Source organism: Hyla sarda, chromosome 11 (assembly GCF_029499605.1).
Source record: "Hyla sarda isolate aHylSar1 chromosome 11, aHylSar1.hap1, whole genome shotgun sequence".
In the NCBI taxonomy this organism is placed as follows: Eukaryota; Metazoa; Chordata; class Amphibia; order Anura; family Hylidae; genus Hyla; species Hyla sarda.
The window spans coordinates 71,282,822-71,305,999 of NC_079199.1; the positions used below are offsets into that span (position 1 = coordinate 71,282,822).

Consider the following 23,178-nt stretch of genomic DNA (forward strand, 5'->3'; position numbering starts at 1 on the left):
GGTGTTGACAGAGAGCACTGTGGACAAGACAAAAAAGAAATTCAGAAAGAAAACAATTTCCTCTGTAGCATATAGGCGCAAAAAAGTACTGTAAGGGTAAAGATTTTTTTAATAGAAGTCATTTACAAATCTGTTTAACTTTCTGGCACCAGTTGATTAAAAAAAAAAATGTTTCCCACTGGAGTACCCCTTTAAGGACAGGCCAATTTTATTTTTTGCATTTTTGTTTTTTCATCCTCACCTTCTAAAATCTATAACTCTTTTATATTTCCATCTACAGACCAATATAAGGGCTTGTTTTTTGTGTGACCAATTGTACTTTGTAAGGACACTCATATGGGTCAATATGCATAAAATTATACCCATGATTACATACTTTTCTACAAAATCAGTATGTTTAAAATCTCGCTATTTTGACCACCTATAACTTTTTCATTTTTCCGTATATGGGACGGTATTGGGGCTAATTTTTTGCGCTGTGATCTGTACTTTTTATTGATATCACATTTGCATATATGAAACTTTTAAATCACTTTTTTTTAAATAAAATGTGACAAAAAAAGCAGCCATTTTTGACTTTAAAAAAAATTACGCTTACACCGTTCACCGCATGGGATCATTAACATTGTATTTTGATAGTTCAGACATTTACACACGTGGCAATACCAAATATGTTTATTCATAATTTTTTATGCTTTTTCATTTTTATTGGGGGAGGGGATTTTTCACATTATTTAAACTTTTTATTTTTACATTTTAAAACTTTTTTTAAACACTTTTTATGTCCCCATAGGGGACTATCTATAGCAATCACTTGATTGCTAATACTGTTCAGTGCTATGCATAGGGCATAGCACTGATCAGTATTATCGGTGATCTTCTGCTCTGGTCTGCTCGATCTCAGACCAAATTAGAAGACCCCACGAGACGGCCGGAGACAGGTGGGGGGACCTCTGGCCACCATCTTAGATGATCGGATCCTTGCGGCAGCGCCGTGAGCGATCCAATCATCTATTTAAACATGCGCATTGTCGCAGATGCCATGATCTGTATTTATCATGGCATCTGAGGGGTTAATGGCAGACATCAGCCTGATCGCTGATGTCCGCCATTACTGGCGGGATCCCAGCTGCTGATAGCAGCTGAGACCTGCAGTGCATGACGCTAGCACTGCTCAGATGCTTGCAGTCATGTACAGGACGTAAATGTACGTCCTGGTGTGCGAAGTACCTCCACACCAGAACGCACATTTACGTCCGTGGTCGTTAAGGGGTTAAAGAAAAATCTTAAAGTGAAATTTTCATATAAATAATGAAAAATAAAAAACTTACCAAAGTTCTCTCCTCCCCAGATGTCCATCTGAGTATCATACTTTCCTAGCTGGTTGAACCATGACTTATCAATCACAAATATACCGCCAGCAATAACTGGAGTTCTAAAAACAATAAAAGAGAAACAAAGACAGAATTACCTTCATACCAATAAGGGCAGCTTTTTCGTTCAATACCATAAAGATGCTATTTTTCTTTTTTTTTTTGTGTGTTCATTTATACTAAGCATTTGTCATGAGGATCTCTCAGAAACATATGAACTGTAATAATGGCTGTTATGAGTAAACAAGCCTTGAGTATTAAAAGCAGAAACTTCTTGACAGATAGCCTTGTTTTTGTGTCTTTCGCACCTATCGGGTTTACAAATGTAAAGATATTTATAGTGTAATGCATTCATATTTTCAAATAACAGAATTATGCTGAGGGATGGAAATGTTTTTTTGAAGTGGATCTGCCAGTTGTTCTATGGTCCTCTATATGAATAGATGCAGAAAGAAACCAAAAGTAGTCCCTATTTAGGCGCTGCTTTCCCCATGAAATTACATGGAATTGTCTAAAGGAAAATGTTCTTTATTAACCAATGACGCGTTTCGAGATTAATCATTTCCCAGATGCAATTTTTTCTGCATTTACTAACGGATGGACCTAGGTTCATCTGAATATCCTTACGGCCTTGCAGCAACCCCGGGAATTCCTTGCACCCAATGCTATTGGGTTATATGCGCATATCCAATGCTCTCAAAGTGAGCATGCTACTGAGCATAGCCCCACAACCCTCTGGTTTATTTGGGTAACGCCCCAGGCGCTTTGTGTGGTTCTTTTTTCTCATCCTCCTATATGAATAGAGGAAGGGACATTGAGTTAAGAGTGACATGAAAAAAATATTACTCACCTGCTACTGATCCCTCACCGGTGTTCTTCCCTGCTGTCAAGAACTTCCCGCTTGTGTTTTAAAAAAATAGGAAATATTGTGGATGAGGCAAGTCACTTCTGGGGTCAGTGACTGGCTGAGCTGGCATTTCCTATATGTTAAGACAGAAGAAGGAAGTGCTTGGTAGCGTGGATCTGCACTGTCAACATGACACAGATGGGGATCAGTGACAGGTAAATACTTTTATATTGTTTTTTTTTAAATTAAATTGTTTTTATATTTTGCTGGGGCTTGTTAAAAAAAAAAAGTAATACATACCTACCCCGATCCCTTGTTCCAGCTCCTCCCAGTCCTCCGTCAATGCTTGTACCTGCTTCCAAGATGAGACATCTTAGCAAGACATGCCCATTCAGCCACCATTCAATGGGTACAGCAGTGTCCCACCTCAGTTAGTGATTGACTGACCGGCAGGTCCTCCTGAGAAATTTCTTATCACAAGCATACTGCTAAGGATAAATAAACATATTGGGGTAGATTTATCTAAACATATTGGGGGAGATTTATCAAAACCCGTCCAGAGGAAAAGTTGCCCAGTTGCCCATAGCAACCAATCAGATCGCTTCTTTCATTTTACAGAGGCCTGGTTAATAATGAAAGAAGAGATCTGATTGGTTGCTATGGGCAACTGGGCAACTTTTCCTCTGTACAGGTTTTGATAAATCTCCCCAATTGTGTCAAGTCAGTTAGCATGACTACATGGAGGAGAGTTTGTTAATATTAAAGTTACCCCGTTGAACAGATTCCTTACCTAGGCAACATGCCATTGATGCTAAACAAGAGAGGCCTTCTGCATATACAAATCGGGTTGCCCGGCAACAGAAGGGTTAAATGAAAGTATAGAGATGAATTTTTAGGTCTGACATGATTTGGTTCTTTTTATATAAAATTTACAGATTTTCACAACTTTATTTTTGTTTTACATGCTCATGGGATTCTGGGTGATTGTATAATAAGTTAATAGTTAGTGTTATGTTTGTTAGTTTTATTGTTAGGGAATTTGTTCTAGTATAACAGCTTTAGTATGTATTGTTTTAGTATAATAGTACAGAACATTTATTTAGATTGTAGAAATGCATTCTTATACTGGACAGAACATGGTTCCTGCCTCTATATGACTGCCCAGCTACGATCAATACAGAACTTTTTGGCAGGGCAAACCAGCTTTAGTTTATGTTTCAATTTGGTATATTAGAACAAGCCTTTTAATTCAGAGTGCAGTAATGTAGGTTTACTACAACAAAAAAGGCAACTAGCACTATATACTTGTCTAATGGCAACCACCACAAAACTCTGGCAGAGCACACCAGTTATAGCTTAGAATACAGATCTTTATTCTCTGCAACTATTTTAAGGTAAGTTTCAGTGCAACACTATTTAAGATGGGATAAACTAATTTTATACAGTATATTTTAGTATGTGAATGTGTTTTTGAATTGGTGGTACCCAGATAGTAGTGTTTATTTTTTTTATTTTTTTTGCTATCGAAGCTGAAGCCATATTGAATACTAGCAATATTCTACTTGTAATATTGGCTCACATTGGTATTATTAATGTGGATGATTATTAAATGTAGTTTTGTATACAGTGGCCCCTCAACTTACAATGGCCTCAACATACAATAGTTTCAACATACAATAGTCTTTTCTGGACCATTGTAACTTGAAACCAGACTCAACATACAATACTATGGATAGTCCAGATCTGTGAAACGTGACTGGCTGGAAGAACTGACCAATCAAAATGGGCATTTTACTGTTAAAACACCTGTATTCCTGAAGCGCATGCACTGAATTCTGTCTGGTAGTGCACCCTACAGTACAGGAAGGTATAACCTGTTCTGTACTACTCTTTACCTGTGCCACGGTTAGCTGCTCCTTTGGACACCATGTAAGGGAGGCTCCATTTTAATTTTTTAGGACATTGTATGTACTGTACAGGACCCTGGAGAAGCTCCTGTCCTCTACATAGACAGACAGTGATTTACAGCTCCCAGCAGCTCTTTCTTACTTTTAAATGTAAGGACTTACATTCTCTGTATTAGTTATCTACTTATTTTTGTTTAAAGGGGTACTCTGGTGGAAAAACTTTTTTTTTAATCAACTGGCTACAGAAAGTTAAACAGATTTGTAAATTACTTCTATTTAAAAATATCAATCCTTCCAGTACTTATCAGCTGCTGTATACTACAGAGGAAGTTGTATTTCTTTCTGAAGTTATTTTCTGTCTGACCACAGGGCTCTCCACAGTGCTGACATCTCTGTCCATGTCAGGAACTGTCCAGCGCAGGAGAGGTTTGCTTATGAGGATTTGCTCCTGCTCTGGACAGTTCCTGTAATGGACAGAAGTGTCAGCAGAGAGCACTGTGGTCAGACAGAAAAGAAATTCAAAAAGAAAAGAATTTCCTCTGTAGTATACAGCAGCGGATAAGTACTGGAATGATTAAGATTTTTTAATAGAAGTAATTCACAAATCTGTTCAACTCTCTGGCACCAGTTGATAAAAAAAAAAAAAAAAAAAAAGAGTACCCCTTTAATCCTCACTTTTTCCTGTTTTTGGATGACATTTTGGGGGCTTTAGAACCAATTACCATGTTTACATAGAGTTATGGTCTCAACAATGGTTTCAACATACAATGGTTGCCTTGGAACCAATTAATATTGTAACTTGAGGGACCACTGTATTTAAAGGGGTTATCCAGGAAAAAAATTTTTTTATATATATATTAACTGGCTCTAGAAAGTTTAACAGATTTGTAAATTACTTCTATTAAAAATCTTAATCCTTTTCAGTACCTATGAGCTTCTGAAGTTGAGTTGTTCTTTTCTGTCTAAGTGCTCTCTGATGACACCTGTCTCGGGAACCGCCCAGTTTAGAAGAAAATCCCCATAGCAAACCTATTCTACTCTGTGCAGTTCCCGAGACAAGCAGAGATGTCAGCAGAGAGCACTGTTGCCAGACAGAAAACAACTCAACTTCAGCAGCTGATAATTATTAAAAGGATTAAGATTTTTTAATAGAAGTAATTTACAAATCTGTTTAACTTTCTGGAGCCAGTTGATATATATATATATATATATATAAAAAAAGTTTTTTCCTGGAATACCCCTTTAAATGTTTATGTGTTCTTTACAATTTCATAAGTTTCATGCAATTTTGTTAATTTAATTTATGTTTTGATCCCTTAAATCACTGAAATTTACTAAATGTATTAATTTGATACATTAAAGTGTGTTTACTGTGTATGTGGAAGGACCTTCATGCCGAAACGTGTTGTACATTTGTTACTTGTTATATAAAAAGCTTGAAGTCCTATTTGCCTGTGAAGTGGGAGTGAGAGAAGCAGTGCCTAGGTGAAATCTGGAGTATTGTTTTAGAAGACCCCTCAATCTACTTGGATTTTATGGGATGATCACAGAGCAGCAGTTACTCTCCGTGCTGGCTTCTGTTAGCTGTACCTATATTAGGACACAACTATATCAGGTGAGTGAGCCATCAGTAGAGTGACAGATTTTTTTTTTTTATATTGGTGCATTGATGATACAAGATTAGAAGCACTGCTGATTTTTTTTGCATGTGTATCCAGAAGCAGGAACAACAATAAAAGCAGAAAGTGCTCTATAGTGTTGCCATGAAACATGTTGCATGCTGGGTAATAAACCTGATGTTTCGTTTCTCACTACTTTGGTGTGGAAGCTCTCTTGGCGCTAAGTCCCATCATCCTTCCGGAATCGTCTGCTTTATCAGAAGCAGGAACAAACAGTGTTCACAGTGGGAGCTTTAGGAAACCAGGGAAGGTGAGTATCACCTTGTTTATTTTTACCACACCCCCAGTAAAATATGAATAATATATTAATGAAATCATACATATTATACATTTCTAAGCTGAGCACCCCCCCCCCCCCCCCTGTAAAGAAAGCAAAGCACAGGCGTCCTGGTAGTTACCGTAAATAGCTTAATTCCATCACATATTACATAAAAACTATGAATGAACAACAACATTTAGTGTATGTATATATCTCAGAATGTACCCATAAATTTGTCTAAAGGAATCTGTCAAGTCTATATCATGTTGAAAGCTCAAGTATGAAGGAGGCAGTGCAAAGCTGCACCCCCTGCGATCTCCAAGCTGGCGCCGCGGTGTTCTGAACACAAGCTTCGAACTTACGTGTTTGTGATGTCACGCCACGCCCCCTTTATTCATGTCTATGGGAGTGGGCATGATGGCTAGCACATAGCCGTCACGCCTCCTCTCATAGACATGAATGGAGGGGGCGTAATAGCTGTGGTCACCCATCATCCGATACAGAGTGGTTTTCCCTCTGTGCACAGATGACTGGGGTGCCGCGCCAGAGATCGCGGGGGGGGGGGGGGGGGGAAGCCTGGCGGCAACCCTCTGCGATCAGACATCTTATTCCCTATCCTTTGGATAGGGGATAAGATGTCTAGGTGCAAATTACCACTTTAGCTGATTGAGGTAGAGGGCTCAGCTTCCAGCAATGAGCCTTGCACGTCAATCAGTTAAGGCAGGGAGCTGTGCATCAGGGAGGAGGCATGAATGCTGAGCACAGCCTTCTTGACACTTGAGCTCTGAGCATGATATAGAGCTGACAAATTCCCTTTAAGGGCATGTTCTCACATGGGCAGGATCTACTGCGTGAAAACCTGTGCCAGACTAAATGGACTTTAATGGCGTCTGCTGCAGAAAAACCTGCATTGGGAAATTCTAAACAACTGCCTGAGTGAACATACCCTAAGGAAGGAAGCAACGCTCACCGTATTGAGGAAGTTGGGTCTGTTCGGGACATCTTTTGTTCTATAGGAATCTGTTCCCACTTAAAGTGAAGACTCCAGTCAAAACCTAACGAGGTAAGAATAAATGCACAACTGTAATCAGTAGACATTATACATAAAATTGTAGCTATTGAAGGAGAAAGTCTACTTTAGACTTGTATGTTGCGCTCTACAATAAGGATCAGGACCAGAAAGAACCAAAAACTTTTAAAGGGATTGTCCTGCAAGACCACCTGTACATCGTGTGAAAAAGGTTAATAAAGCAACTTGTTAATATAATGTTATTAGCCATAGTGCAGAGATCTTCCATATGAACTATGCACTTTCCCTTGTAAGCTGTGACATATCACAGGCTCTGAAAGCAGTGCAAAGGCAGAAAGAAAAAAAGGGGCGTTCTCTGGTGTGGTTTTGACAGGAAAAAGTGGACAAGACCCACCACCTCACCTGGAGTATCACACTGACCTGTTGGGATTGTACAACAGAGCAAGCAAAACACTGTGAGGGTGGTGGGGTGGGTATGTACAGTATGCGGCTAAATTTCCCCTATCCGTATCCCCAAGAGTACGGAAATATGGAGGCAGGGTGAACAGAAAAAATGGGGAATCAATGGAGCTCTTCTGCTAATAAAGACGGAACTCAGGACGCCACAGTTGCACTAGACTATTTTATTAGAATAAGAGATTTCAGACAATGCGTTTCGGCGCTGGCACGCGCTTCCTCAGGTCCACAAGCAATCACTGGAATGGTAATAAATGTAGATCAAATATAAAAAGCAATGTAATTTCCCATAACATAGTGTCCTTAGTGTGTGATATATAAAAAAAAAATGGTACAGTACCATAGGGGTTGATACACATTATCTATATATATATATAAAACTCAATGTGTGTGTGTGTATGTATGTCCCAGCATCACGTCCAAACGGCTAAAGATATTAACATGAAACTTGGCACACACATTACTTATATGTCAACAACAAACATAGGATAGGTAATTTAACCCTTACTCATCCCCATTTGCCAGGATCTGGGTTTTTGTTTAAAGTCCAATACAAGTCTAGGGGAAATATATGTTACTGCATAACTTCCAAACGGCTGGAGATATTTCGATAATACTTGGTCACATGTTACTTATATGTCCACTTAAAATATAGGATAGTTAATTTAACCCTTAACTACCCCCATTTGTGAGGGTCAGGGTTTTTGTTTAAAGTCCCATGCAAATCAATGGAAAATGTATTTTCCCACATAACTTCCGTACGACTGGAGATATTTCAATACCTGGTACACATATTACGGGTCGGGATAGGAAGTCGGGATAGGAGGACAGGATATGAGGTCGGGATAGAAGGTCGAGATAGGAGGTTGGTATATGAGGACCGAATATAAGGACGGGATATGAGGACGGGACAGGAGGTTGGGACAGGAGGTCAGGACAGGAGGTCAGGACAGGAGGTCGAGATAGGAGGTCGAGATTTGAGGACAGGAAAGGAGGAGGGGAAAGGAGGTCGTGATAGGAGGTCGAGATAGGAGGACGGGATATGAGGACAGGATATGAGGACGGGATAGGAGGTCGAGAAAGGAGATTGAGATAGGACGTCGAGATAGGTCGAGATAGGAGGACGGGATAGGAGGATGGAATAGGAGGTCGAGAAAGGAAGACGGGATAGGAGGACGGGATAGGAGGACGGGATAGGAGGACGGGATAGGAGGTCGAGATAGGAGGTCGGGATAGGAGGTCAGGATAGGAAGATGGGATAGGAAGATGGGATAGGAGGTCGGGATAGGAGGTCAAGATAGGAGGTCGGGATATGGGATTGGGATATGACAACAATATATGAGGATGGGATATGAAGTCAAAAGCTTCCACTGTTGGTTTTCCTCCAAAACAAGGAATAGGAAGAAAAAACTGAGCAACACCGGGTACTCAGCTAGTAATTATAATAGAAATTAAAAAAAAGCAGAGAGCTCTCTTCACTCCTTCACTCCTCCCCTCCTGTCAGCACAGGATGAGACCAGTGATGTGAAGTGGGATCAAGCTCATTAGATTTATAACTCATTCTATAGGCAGCAGGGAGCCCGTTTTAAGTCACAGTAGTTCTCGTCAGAAGGGGCTTTCTGCTGCCTAAAAAAATATATTAGTAAGTTGTAAATTATATAAGTTGCTTTATTACACTATACACAGGTTGTTTCTTTCACTGGGCAACCCCTTTTAAGCTCTTGTATTGCAAAGCACTCAAGGCTAACAATTGTCACGTAGTACAGTGGTCCCTCAACATACGATGGTAATTCGTTCCAAACGAGCCATCGTTTGTCGAATCCATCATATGTTGAGGGATCTGTGCAATGTAAAGTATAGGAAGTTATACTCACCTGTCTCCGCCGCTCGAGATGGTGTCCCCGCCGCTCCCGATGGTGACCCGGCCTCCACTGGGCTCTCTGCTGTCTTCTCCGGTCCTCTGCTGTCTCCTCCGGTCCTCTTCTGTCTTCTCCGGTCCTCTTCTGTCTTCCGCAAGGCCTTACTGGGCCTGCGTAGCGACGTCATTACACCGCTGCGTACTCCATTCCTATTGGATGACGTGCGCAGCAGCGTATTGACGTCATCGGAGAGGGCCGAGAAGACACCGGAAGACCAGCGCTGGACCCGGAGGGCACCCCGGAGCATCGCGGAGGGGTAAATAATACTTACCGCACCACACAGGGAACATTAAGCTGCTATCCGGCAGCAGCTTAAGCATTTGGCGCTGCCGGATAGCACTTAATGCGATGGCCCCGACATAATAAAGCATCGTATGTCGATGCTGACATCGACATGCGATGGCCTCTGAGAGGCCATCGTATGTCGATTTCATCATATGTCAAGGCCATCGTAGGTCGGGGGGGGTCACTGTATTCCAAAAAAACAAGCCAGTATTTTTCATTTTAGGATAATTGGAGAAGTTCTGCTCACAGAGCCATAAAAGAGCAATGTATATATAACCTCAACTACAATCTTAGATCATTAATACTTTATTAATTTGAACAATGCATAAATTAGAAAGAGGAAAATGTCTAATTTAATATCCTGAAATTAAATGAAAACATATGATTCTAACCTCTCTCTTCTCTCCCATTCTACCACAAGTAAAATCCCATGCATGTAGCAAATCTTCAAATGGCTGGGTTCACACATAGTATTTTGGTCAGTTTTTTTTTTTGGCAAAACCAGGAGTGAAACTGGCAAAATCTACAACAACAATATAAGCAATTTTTCTGTGTTTAGAATTAGAACCATTATTGGTTTTGGCTAAAAAATACTGACAGTTAAGTATACACCTCATTTTGATCACTCCTGGCCATGTGTAATTATTATTTGTTTAAAACTCTTTGTCTGACTATGTTAGATTAAGGAGGGGATTTAGGGGTGGTAACTCAATTACGACACCACACCTTCTCCAGGAGCTATTCAATTTGTATAAAAACAAAAGAGACCCCAGGGATGAAACGTTCTGATACTGCCACTGAGACTAGGAGAGTTGGGTTTCATTGAAGGTTATATAGCTATTTTGTATAGATGAAACCAAAAGAAAAAGAAACCAATTGAGAACGGACCATGTATAAACTAAAATGAATTTTATTTAGAATAATATAAAGACATATAATGATTACACACACAGCGTGGACAAACAAAAGTGGGAACTGTTACGCCGAGCGCTCCGGGTCCCCGCTCCTCCCCGGAGCGCTCGCTACACTCTCCTCACTGCAGCGCTCCGGTCAGATCCACTGACCCGGGGCGCTGCGATACCGCCTCCAGCCGGGATGCGATTCGCGATGCGGGTAGCGCCCGCTCGCGATGCGCACCCTGGCTCCCGTACCTGACTCGCTCTCCGTCGGTCCTGTCCCGGCGCGCGCGGCCCCGCTCCCTAGGGCGCGCGCGCGCCGGGTCTTTGCGATTTAAAGGGCCACTGCGCCGCTGATTGGCGCAGTGGTTCCAATTAGTATGTTCACCTGTGCACTTCCCTATATCACCTCACTTCCCCTGCACTCCCTTGCCGGATCTTGTTGCCATCGTGCCAGTGAAAGCGTTTCCTTGTGTGTTCCTAGCCTGTGTTCCAGACCTCCTGCCGTTGCCCCTGACTACGATCCTTGCTGCCTGCCCCGACCTTCTGCTACGTCCGACCTTGCTTCTGTCTACTCCCTTGTACCGCGCCTATCTTCAGCAGCCAGAGAGGTTGAGCCGTTGCTAGTGGATACGACCTGGTCACTACCGCCGCAGCAAGACCATCCCGCTTTGCGGCGGGCTCTGGTGAAAACCAGTAGTGACTTAGAACCGATCCACTAGCACGGTCCACGCCAATCCCTCTCTGGCACAGAGGATCCACTACCTGCCAGCCGGCATCGTGACAGTAGATCCGGCCATGGATCCCGCTGAAGTTCCTCTGCCAGTTGTCGCTGACCTCACCACGGTGGTCGCCCAGCAGTCGCAACAGATAGCGCAACAAGGCCAACAGCTGTCTCAACTGACCGTTATGCTTCAGCAGTTACTACCACAGCTTCAGCAATCATCTCCTCCGCCAGCTCCTGCACCTCCTCCGCAGCGAGTGGCCGCTTCTGGTCTACGACTATCCTTGCCGGATAAATTTGATGGGGACTCTAAGTTTTGCCGTGGCTTTCTTTCCCAATGTTCCCTGCACCTGGAGATGATGTCGGATCAGTTTCCCACTGAAAGGTCTAAGGTGGCTTTCGTAGTCAGCCTTCTGTCTGGAAAAGCCCTGTCTTGGGCCACACCGCTCTGGGACCGCAATGACCCCGTCACTGCCTCTGTACACTCCTTCTTCTCGGAGATTCGAAGTGTCTTTGAGGAACCTGCCCGAGCCTCTTCTGCTGAGACTGCCCTGTTGAACCTGGTCCAGGGTAATTCTTCCGTTGGCGAGTATGCCGTACAATTCCGTACTCTTGCTTCAGAATTATCCTGGAATAATGAGGCCCTCTGCGCGACCTTTAAAAAAGGCCTATCCAGCAACATTAAAGATGTTCTGGCCGCACGAGAAATCCCTGCTAATCTACATGAACTCATTCACCTAGCCACTCGCATTGACATGCGTTTTTCCGAAAGGCGTCAGGAGCTCCGCCAGGATATGGACTCTGTTCGCACGAGGCGTTTCTTCTCCCCGGCTCCTCTCTCCTCTGGTCCCCTGCAATCTGTTCCTGTGCCTCCCGCCGTGGAGGCTATGCAGGTCGACCGGTCTCGCCTGACACCTCAAGAGAGGACACGACGCCGCATGGAGAATCTCTGCCTGTACTGTGCTAGTACCGAACACTTCCTGAAGGATTGTCCTATCCGTCCTCCCCGCCTGGAAAGACGTACGCTGACTCCGCACAAAGGTGAGACAGTCCTTGATGTCTACTCTGCTTCTCCACGTCTTACTGTGCCTGTGCGGATGTCTGCCTCTGCCTTCTCCTTCTCTGCTGTGGCCTTCTTGGACTCCGGATCTGCAGGAAATTTTATTTTGGCCTCTCTCGTCAGCAGGTTCAACATCCCGGTGACCAGTCTCGCCAGACCCCTCTACATCAATTGTGTAAACAATGAAAGATTGGACTGTACCATACGTTTTCGCACGGAGCCCCTTCTAATGTGCATCGGACCTCATCACGAGAGGATTGAACTTTTGGTCCTCCCCAATTGCACTTCTGAAATTCTCCTTGGACTTCCCTGGCTTCAACTTCATTCCCCAACCCTGGATTGGTCCACTGGGGAGATCAAGAGTTGGGGGCCCTCTTGTTCCAAGGACTGCCTAAAACCGGTTCCCAGTAACCCTTGCCGTGACTCTGTGGTTCCTCCTGTAACCGGTCTCCCTAAGGCCTATATGGACTTTGCGGATGTTTTTTGCAAAAAACAAGCTGAGACTCTACCTCCTCACAGGCCTTATGATTGTCCTATCGACCTCCTCCCGGGCACTACTCCACCCCGGGGCAGAATTTATCCTCTGTCCGCCCCAGAGACTCTTGCCATGTCTGAATACGTCCAGGAAAATTTAAAAAAGGGCTTTATCCGTAAATCTTCCTCTCCTGCCGGAGCCGGATTTTTCTTTGTGTCCAAAAAAGATGGCTCTCTACGTCCTTGCATTGACTACCGCGGTCTTAATAAAATCACGGTTAAGAACCGCTACCCCCTACCCCTCATCTCTGAACTCTTTGATCGCCTCCAAGGTGCCCACATCTTTACCAAACTGGACTTAAGAGGTGCTTATAATCTCATCCGCATCAGAGAGGGGGATGAATGGAAAACGGCATTTAACACCAGAGATGGACACTTTGAGTATCTGGTCATGCCCTTTGGCCTGTGCAACGCCCCTGCCGTCTTCCAAGACTTTGTTAATGAAATTTTTCGTGATCTCTTATACTCCTGTGTTGTTGTATATCTGGACGATATCCTGATTTTTTCTGCCAATCTAGAAGAACACCGCCAGCATGTCCGTATGGTTCTTCAGAGACTTCGTGATAATCAACTCTATGCCAAAATAGAGAAATGTCTGTTTGAATGCCAATCTCTTCCTTTCCTAGGATACTTGGTCTCTGGCCAGGGACTACAAATGGATCCAGACAAACTCTCTGCCGTTTTAGATTGGCCACGCCCCTCCGGACTCCGTGCTATCCAACGTTTTTTGGGGTTCGCCAATTATTACAGGCAATTTATTCCACATTTTTCTACCGTTGTGGCTCCTATCGTGGCTTTAACCAAAAAAAATGCCGATCCCAAGTCTTGGCCTCCTCAAGCGGAAGACGCCTTTAAACGGCTCAAGTCTGCCTTTTCTTCGGCTCCTGTGCTCTCCAGACCTGACCCATCTAAACCCTTCCTATTGGAGGTTGATGCCTCCTCAGTGGGAGCTGGAGCTGTCCTTCTACAAAAGAATTCTTCCGGGCATGCTGTTACTTGTGGTTTTTTTTCTAGGACCTTCTCTCCGGCGGAGAGGAACTACTCCATCGGGGATCGAGAGCTTCTAGCCATTAAATTAGCACTTGAGGAATGGAGGCATCTGCTGGAGGGATCAAGATTTCCAGTTATTATTTACACCGACCACAAGAACCTCTCCTACCTCCAGTCTGCCCAACGGCTGAATCCTCGCCAGGCCAGGTGGTCCCTGTTCTTTGCCCGATTTAATTTTGAAATTCACTTTCGGCCTGCCGATAAGAACATTAGGGCCGATGCTCTCTCTCGTTCCTCGGATGCTTCTGAAGTTGAACTCTCTCCGCAACACATCATTCCTCCTGACTGCCTGATTTCCACTTCTCCAGCCTCCATCAGGCAAACTCCTCCAGGAAAGACCTTCGTTTCTCCACGCCAACGCCTCGGAATCCTCAAATGGGGTCACTCCTCCCATCTCGCAGGTCATGCAGGCATCAAGAAATCTGTGCAACTCATCTCTCGCTTCTATTGGTGGCCGACTCTGGAGACGGATGTTGTGGACTTTGTGCGTGCCTGCACTATCTGTGCCCGGGATAAGACTCCTCGCCAGAAGCCCGCTGGTTTTCTTCATCCTCTGCCTGTCCCCGAACAGCCTTGGTCTCTGTTTGGTATGGATTTTATTACTGACTTACCCCCATCCCGTGGCAACACTGTTATTTGGGTGGTCGTTGATCGATTCTCCAAAATGGCACATTTCATCCCTCTTCCTGGTCTTCCTTCAGCGCCTCAGTTGGCTAAACAATTTTTTGTACACATTTTTCGTCTTCACGGGTTGCCTACGCAGATCGTCTCGGATAGAGGCGTCCAATTCGTGTCTAAATTCTGGAGGGCTCTCTGTAAACAACTCAAGATTAAATTAAATTTTTCTTCTGCATATCATCCTCAATCCAATGGACAAGTAGAAAGAGTTAACCAGGTCTTGGGTGATTATTTACGACATTTTGTTTCCTCCCGCCAGGATGATTGGGCAGATCTTCTACCATGGGCCGAATTCTCGTATAACTTCAGAGTCTCTGAATCTTCCTCCAAATCCCCATTTTTCGTGGTGTACGGCCGTCACCCTCTTCCCCCCCTCCCTACCCCCTTGCCCTCTGGTCTGCCCGCTGTGGATGAAATTTCTCGTGATCTTTCCATCATATGGAGAGAGACCCAAAATTCTCTCTTACAGGCTTCATCACGCATGAAGAAGTTCGCGGATAAGAAAAGAAGAGCTCCTCCCATTTTTTCCCCTGGAGACAAGGTATGGCTCTCCGCTAAATATGTCCGCTTCCGTGTCCCTAGCTACAAGTTGGGACCACGCTATCTTGGTCCTTTCAAAATTTTGTGCCAGATTAATCCTGTCTCTTACAAACTTCTTCTTCCTCCTTCTCTTCGTATTCCTAATGCCTTTCACGTTTCTCTTCTTAAACCACTTATCATCAACCGTTTCTCTCCCAAATCTGTTCCCCCCACTCCTGTTTCCGGCTCCTCGGACATCTTCTCCGTCAAAGAGATTCTGGCATCAAAAAAGGTCAGAGGGAAAACTTTTTTTTTAGTTGATTGGGAGGGTTGTGGTCCAGAAGAGAGATCCTGGGAACCTGAGGACAATATCCTAGACAAAAGTCTGCTCCTCAGGTTCTCAGGCTCTAAGAAGAGGGGGAGACCCAAGGGGGGGGGTACTGTTACGCCGAGCGCTCCGGGTCCCCGCTCCTCCCCGGAGCGCTCGCTACACTCTCCTCACTGCAGCGCTCCGGTCAGATCCACTGACCCGGGGCGCTGCGATACCGCCTCCAGCCGGGATGCGATTCGCGATGCGGGTAGCGCCCGCTCGCGATGCGCACCCCGGCTCCCGTACCTGACTCGCTCTCCGTCGGTCCTGTCCCGGCGCGCGCGGCCCCGCTCCCTAGGGCGCGCGCGCGCCGGGTCTTTGCGATTTAAAGGGCCACTGCGCCGCTGATTGGCGCAGTGGTTCCAATTAGTATGTTCACCTGTGCACTTCCCTATATCACCTCACTTCCCCTGCACTCCCTTGCCGGATCTTGTTGCCATCGTGCCAGTGAAAGCGTTTCCTTGTGTGTTCCTAGCCTGTGTTCCAGACCTCCTGCCGTTGCCCCTGACTACGATCCTTGCTGCCTGCCCCGACCTTCTGCTACGTCCGACCTTGCTTCTGTCTACTCCCTTGTACCGCGCCTATCTTCAGCAGCCAGAGAGGTTGAGCCGTTGCTAGTGGATACAACCTGGTCACTACCGCCGCAGCAAGACCATCCCGCTTTGCGGCGGGCTCTGGTGAAAACCAGTAGTGACTTAGAACCGATCCACTAGCACGGTCCACGCCAATCCCTCTCTGGCACAGAGGATCCACTTCCTGCCAGCCGGCATCGTGACAGGAACCAGGGAGCAGGGGGAGATAAAAAGAAGATAACAATAGTATATATAGTGTCCAAGTGTGCTAAACAATTTAAAGTGCCAGCAGCGTGCCATAAATAAATAGGACCAATATGTTAAAAACGCACACAAAACGGATCACAGAGAAAACCAGATGTAGTAGTGGCATAAAACAGTAACACTCCCTCCGCTCCCCAGTTACCCACCAGACCTCCAACGCGTTTCACCCAACGGGGCTTTATCACTCCTGGATAAAGCCCCGTTGGGTGAAACGCGTTGGAGGTCTGGTGGGTAACTGGGGAGCGGAGGGAGTGTTACTGTTTTATGCCACTACTACATCTGGTTTTCTCTGTGATCCGTTTTGTGTGCGTTTTTAACATATTGGTCCTATTTATTTAGGGCACGCTGCTGGCACTTTAAATTGTTTAGCACACTTGGACACTATATATACTATTGTTATCTTCTTTTTATCTCCCCCTGCTCCCTGGTTCCCACTTTTGTTTGTCCACGCTGTGTGTGTAATCATTATATGTCTTTATATTATTCTAAATAAAATTCATTTTAGTTTATACATGGTCCGTTCTCAATTGGTTTCTTTTTCTTTTGGTTTCATATTTAGAGTGTTTACCACAGGACCCTATACATCTATGAGCATATCTCCCTCCCCCCTTTTTTTGGTGCTTTGACCTATTTTGTATAGATTTCAACCTAAATGTAGTTGGTTGCATCTCCTCTATAATTCAGTATTACAGAGATTTCGGATTTTATAACCCTACTTTCTTCAACTGTCATATAGGATTTAAGCCTTTAGCTCTGGCCTGGCTCTTGTGTTCTCAGACTTTAATAAGTTCCAAACCAAGAGAATATGAAATTACTCTTCAGAATAAGGCTCTTTGTCGATTATTGCAGTATAGCTCTGGACTGCATCCTGTCGTGTGAAATTATAAAAGCCTTTCCTAAAAGTTTGCATCCGTTGTGAATTTGTAGAAGGCGACATTCATAAAAGGCCATCAGTAATAGTATTGCACAAAGCAATGTCTGTAATATGAGAAACAGCAAAGGGATATAGAAATAGCTAAAGTAAGGCCTCTTTTTTGTATTTTTTTTCATTATTTTATAGCATGCAATAGATTCAGGCAGCATTTCTTCAAGTTGGTGTAAGGAGTGGATGCCAGGCCCATACGGTTTCCGCAGACTAAAGTGAGTAGGGTCTGTATCACATTTAGCAAGGCCAAAGTTGCAGACTGTTAGCCAAAAAGCCATATTCATGTATGGAATGATACACATCCTGCTTACAGTAAAAATAAACCACTGCGAGTTTGAAAGGGCCGGGCTCTCTGCCGGCTGTAAGCAGCGGATTTTCAGTAGTGGAATCTCCACTGCGGAAATTCTGCCACAGACCCCTTTGAAGTCAATGGGGTCTGCAGCAGATTTTTTTTTAAACAAAATGCGCTCCTATGAATAAGCCCTACAGCTAGGTTTTTTTGGGGCTGAAAGAACTGCCAGAAAAACTGCCACTAAATGTCCCTGCATTTTTGCAGCTTTCTGGTATTTTTACCTTTTCAGCTACTTTAACAGTTTTCCACTAAGACAGCTTTTATTAATTTGGTAGGAAAATAAAAGCTACAACAGTGATGCAGTTGGAAAGCAGGAATAAGTTGGGAGCAAATTTTCGATGTTTTGAAACAAAATAATTTTTTATTTTAAATATGAGAACAATTTTCCAAAGTGGAAAGGGACATGAGGACCTGAAAGAAAGCCACAGACAATATTAACAATGGAAGCCAGGTAAAATATAATGTATGATTTGAAATGATAGATTAAAACATGAATGAATCATGAATGAATGATAAATAAATGATTGATGTATTTGATTTATCTTCTTCAGGTTTAATTTGGCTTGTTGGTTCATATATATTATTACATGTATGCATTTTTGTAAGATATGTTAATGTTTCAATTATGATTTTCATAAACTTAGATTTACAGGTTGTTTGTTAATTTTTTTTCACAGCTAAAATATGTGATGTGTATTTTTACTTTTAGCTACCATGATTTTATTTTTATTGTCATATTCTCGTGCTCCATACTAGGTAAAGTGGATGCTACTATGTTAGTTGCTCTGATCCTTTTGGCAATGTCTTCCCAAACAGGTAGCCTTTGGCTGTCTGGGAATGATGAGGGTTGTAGTATAGCAACAGCCTGTTTGGGAAGACCTTAAAAACACAGTGCATCAGAAATCTCTTCTCCATCCACATGCCATTTATAGAACTATACTATAAAACCATTCCCCAGCACAGTGCAGACTGTTCAGTGCCTTTTCACCAGCACAATGTCATGGCACCGACACAGTGGAAACCAACACAGAGAGCAACACGGAAAAAAAAACTATAACAGAAAATTGTACAGCTTTTTTTTGTGCTTTGAACCAAACTCCTGGTGAGTTAAAATATAAAAATTATGGCATAAAGTGATATAGAAAGGGAACTTTTACTCACCTCCTCTGAGATCTGCAGAAGCCGCAAGATAAGCAAAATTATCCAGACTGATGACATCAATGATTGGGCTAACAACACAGGTGTGATCCTATTTAAATATGGAATATAAGAATGAATACCAAATTATACTTATAAGGTCCTGCTATTAAAACACATTAAGAATTTAAAGTGTCACTGTCATTAGTAAGAAAAAAAAATGCTTAAGTCAGTGTAGTATGTGCCCTAAGACCTGTATGCATAATAATATGCATTTGTAAATATGTAAAACACCTTTTGATCTATGTATTACTGTGATGAGTCTTTCTGAATTTCTCTGAGAGGCTGGTGGTGTTTCCCCTGGAGCATGATGAGCTCCTCTACTCCCCCCTCCCTCTCTCCTGGCATGAGGTCTGCACAGACATTTTTACATTTGCAAAACATTCTACCTAAATGCATGCTCTCTAATGCAGCCATGTGGAACTATATGGTGCAAGGACAGAAGAAAAACCTGCATTTTGTGCAACAAAATAAAGACTTTGCTTTGTGTCCTGAGCTTTGTGCATGCTTTTAATAACCCCAAAGCAGCAATGTGGGACCTATATGGTGTAAATACACAAGAAATAAGTTCCTAAAATGACTAAAGAGATTTTTTTTGGCATAGAAATAATAGTTTAGCACCTTGTATTGCTTGTCACTGTGCATGTCACACAGCTCGCAGTCTATTCTTAACGATTGCAAGCTGTCTGAATCTTGTCTGTGCTCTGAGGCAGATATTTTGGTCATTTTCTTTGATGGACCAAAAAGGCTGGATTTTCAGGGTTCGTTTGCAAAATTAAAGACAGAAACCCCTAGTGGCTATTTTTTTTAACACTTTTTTTCACATCTTTAGCAATTACATTTTTTTTTTAAATATATTAGGAAAATGCTTAGTTTTTACAAAAGTATTAAATGGAATAAAGAGTAGTTTTTAACAACAGTAACACTTTAACCATAAGATGATTTAACCCCTTAATGACATAGGATGTAAATGTACGTTTTGATGCCCTGGTACTTAACGCACCAGGACGCACATTTACGTCCTATACATGACTCGCGTGATGCATGGCAGGTACCAGGCTGTTATCAGCAGCCAGGGACCCGCCGGTAACAGCCGACATGAGCGATCGTGCTGATGTCCCCTCAGATGCCATGAACAATACAGATCATGGCATCTGCGGCATTGCAGTCCTTAAAATTGATTATCGCCCTGCCGTGGGGATCCAATCCTCCAACATGGCGGACGGAGGTCCCCTTACCTGCTCCGGCCATCATCCCGGGGTCTTCTGCTCTGGTCAGACATCGAGCAAACCAGAGAAGAAGATTGCCAAAAATACTGATCAGTGCTATGCCTATGCATAGCACTATTCAATATATGCATTCTGATGATTGCTATAAATAGTTCCCTTATTGGAACTATAAAAGTGTAAAAAAAAAAAAATTGTAAAAAAAGTAAAAAAAAATTGAAAAGGCCCATCCTCCCCAGTACAAATGTAAATGGCCTCCTTTTTATCCCAAAAAGCGTAATTTTTTTTTATAAACATATTTGGTAACGCCACGTGCATAAATGTCCGTACTATCCCAATATAATGTTAATGATATACGGTGAACGCCGTAAACTTGAAAAAGTCTTCCAAAATTGCTGTGTTTTTGTGACGTCACATTCAAAATAAAATTAATAAAAAGCTTTTAAAAACCTACATATATGCAAAAGTAGAACCGATAAAAAGTACAGATCATGCCGCAAAAAATGAGCCCTCATACAACCCCGTATACAGAAAAATTTGAAAGTTATGGGTGGTCAAAAAAGAGTGAATTTAAACATAGTACATAGTAGTTAAAAAGCATATAACATGGGTACCATTTTTACCATAAAGTGTACAGCATGTAAACAAAACCTTCCAAAATTTGCAAACTTGCGGTTTTCTTTTCAATTTTCCCACATAAACAATATTTTTTTGGTTGCGACATACATTTTAAGGTAAAATGATTGATGTAATTACGAAGGCCAATAGGTCACACAAAATACAAGCCTTCCTATGGGTCTATAGATGAAAATATAAAAGAGCTATGATTTTAGAAGGCAAGGAGGAAAAAATGAAAATGCAAAAATAAAATTGGCTGTGCTCTTAAAGCCAAAATTGGCCGTGTCCTTAAAGGGGTACTCTGGTGAAAAACTTTTTTTTTTTTTTTTAAATCAACTGGTGCCAGAAAGTTAAACAGATTTGTAAATTACTTCTATTAAAAAATCTTAATCCTTCCTGTACTTATTAGCTACTGAATACTACAGCAGAAATTATTTTCTTTTTGAAACACAGAGCTGTCTGCTGACATCACAAGCACAGTGCTCTCTGCTGACATCTCTGTCCATTTTAGGAACTGTGCAGAACAGCATGTGTTTTCTATGGGGATTTCCTTTTACTCTGGACAGTTCCTAAAATGGAGACAGACAGACAGCTCTGTGTTTCAAACGGAAAATCATTTCCACTGTAGTATTCAGCAGCTAATAAGTACAGGAAGGATTAAGATTTTTTAATAGAAGTAATTTACAAATCTGTTTAACTTTCTGGCACCAGTTGATTGAAAAAAAAAAAAAGAAGTTTTTCACCGGAGTACCTCTTTAAGGGGTTGACTGAGATGGTTTAGCAGTGTAAGAGAAGACTTTTGATAGAAATTCACCTCCTTGACTCTCTGAAGCAAAGGCTGAAGCCACTCGTTGTTAACCTCACAGTGGCTGTCCAAAAAAGTGAGAATTCCAGAAACAGCTGCTTCAGCTCCTCGAACACGGGAACGAATAAGTCCTACAGGCCGAAAAATAAAAATAAATCAAGTCAATATTTAAGCTTTTTTCATCCTCACCTTGCCTAATAAAGGCTTGCTGCAGATGGTGCACATACTGCACATGGCTGTATAATAGCTGTTCTTTTCATGTGTCAGAGTGGCCATTCTTTTCATGTGTATGGAGGCATTCTGCCCAAGGAGCATTGCTTCTACGGGAGACTCCCTAAGTACATATTGAAACCAATAAAGCATGCAAAGCAGCACACCACCCTGCTCCATCTAGGGGTAATCCAGTGGAAAACAAGTTTGCTTGTTTGTTTGTTTTAAATCAACTATTGTCAAAAAGTTAAACAGATTTGTAAATTACTTCTATTTCCCTTCCAGTACTTATAAGCTACTATTCTGCAGAGCAAGTTGTATAGTTCTTTTCTGTCTGACCATCTCTGCTCTCTGCTGACACCTCTGTCCATGTCAGGAACTGTCCAGGGCAGGAACGAATCCCCATAGCAAATCTCTCCTGCTCTGGACAGTTCCTGACATGGACAGAGGTCTCAGCAGAGATCACTGAAAGGATTACTATTTTTATATAGAAATAATTTACAAATCTGTTTAACTTTCTGGCACTAGTCAATTAGAAAATAAAATTCACCGGAGTACCCCTTTAAGGTTGTTTGGAGGTGGAGCTGAAGGCTCTAGATAGGCAGTTTCACAAGGTGCAAAGTGACACACTGCGGCTATTGTTGATGCTGAACTTTAATGGTCACAACATAAATCTCAAGCAGTTCTCTTCTCTTCTAGTAAAGAAATGCACCTTATTACTAGCTAGTATCATTAATTCATTCTATATATAAAAGATTTCAGGGTAGCTGACAGTGCCATTCTCTGTTGCTGAGGGATTCCTTTTCTCCACTTGATAGATAGGAAATGCCTGTTCAGTCCTAACTCTGATCCCAACTGTTTATCACCTATGGTGCTGCGGTCATTTGGAAAGTTAGACAAAACACTAAAACACTGCATACTGGCAAGTTTTTTTTTTGCCAAGAATTGCAGTTTTTTGGTCACTTAACTCCAAATGAAATTGGAATAAAAAATCACTGAAAAGTCGTATGTACCCCAAAATAGTACCAATTAAACTACAGCTCATCCTGCAAATGGGTGTAATTTTTCTTTGGTCTGTTGAACAACCCTATATATTTTTTTTTCTCTATCTTCGTAGACATTTAGTGTTTCTTGCATATTAAAATCTTAATAAAAAGGGAATAAAAAAAACATAGGTGTAAACATGGCAACACCAAGATTATTTTTTCTAAATAGTGAGGCATAACAAACCGTATGTACAGTATGTATTGCTGCAGTCATTTTCACAATAAAGTTAACATGTCATTTTTACAGAATGGTGAACGCAGTAAAAACTAAAAACTAAATTAAAAAATATAGGGTATACATTGTAAAATACTGGAGTATCCCTTTAATAAATACAACTCATCCTACAAAAAACAAGCCCTCAAACAGCTATGTCTAT

General features: G+C 42.4%; 1 protein-coding gene and 1 long non-coding RNA gene across 2 annotated transcripts in view; one reads left to right on the forward strand and one right to left on the reverse strand.

Annotated features, from left to right (window-relative positions):
- The window catches only part of GALNT16 (polypeptide N-acetylgalactosaminyltransferase 16), a 250,697-nt gene that overhangs the window by 40,567 nt on the left and 186,952 nt on the right, over nt 1–23,178 (reverse strand). The window contains exons 6-9 of the mRNA XM_056547334.1: nt 21,555–21,676; nt 18,861–18,948; nt 7,036–7,120; nt 1,332–1,435 (exon numbers count right to left, since the gene is read on the reverse strand). Of these exons, the coding sequence (XP_056403309.1) occupies nt 1,332–1,435; nt 7,036–7,120; nt 18,861–18,948; nt 21,555–21,676 (399 nt within the window). The remainder of the gene's footprint in view (nt 1–1,331; nt 1,436–7,035; nt 7,121–18,860; nt 18,949–21,554; nt 21,677–23,178) is intronic.
- Nucleotides 5,390–18,831, forward strand: LOC130295966 (uncharacterized). Its single transcript, XR_008849076.1, has 3 exons — nt 5,390–6,056; nt 17,975–18,150; nt 18,516–18,831. It is a non-coding gene; the product is annotated as an uncharacterized LOC130295966 (long non-coding RNA).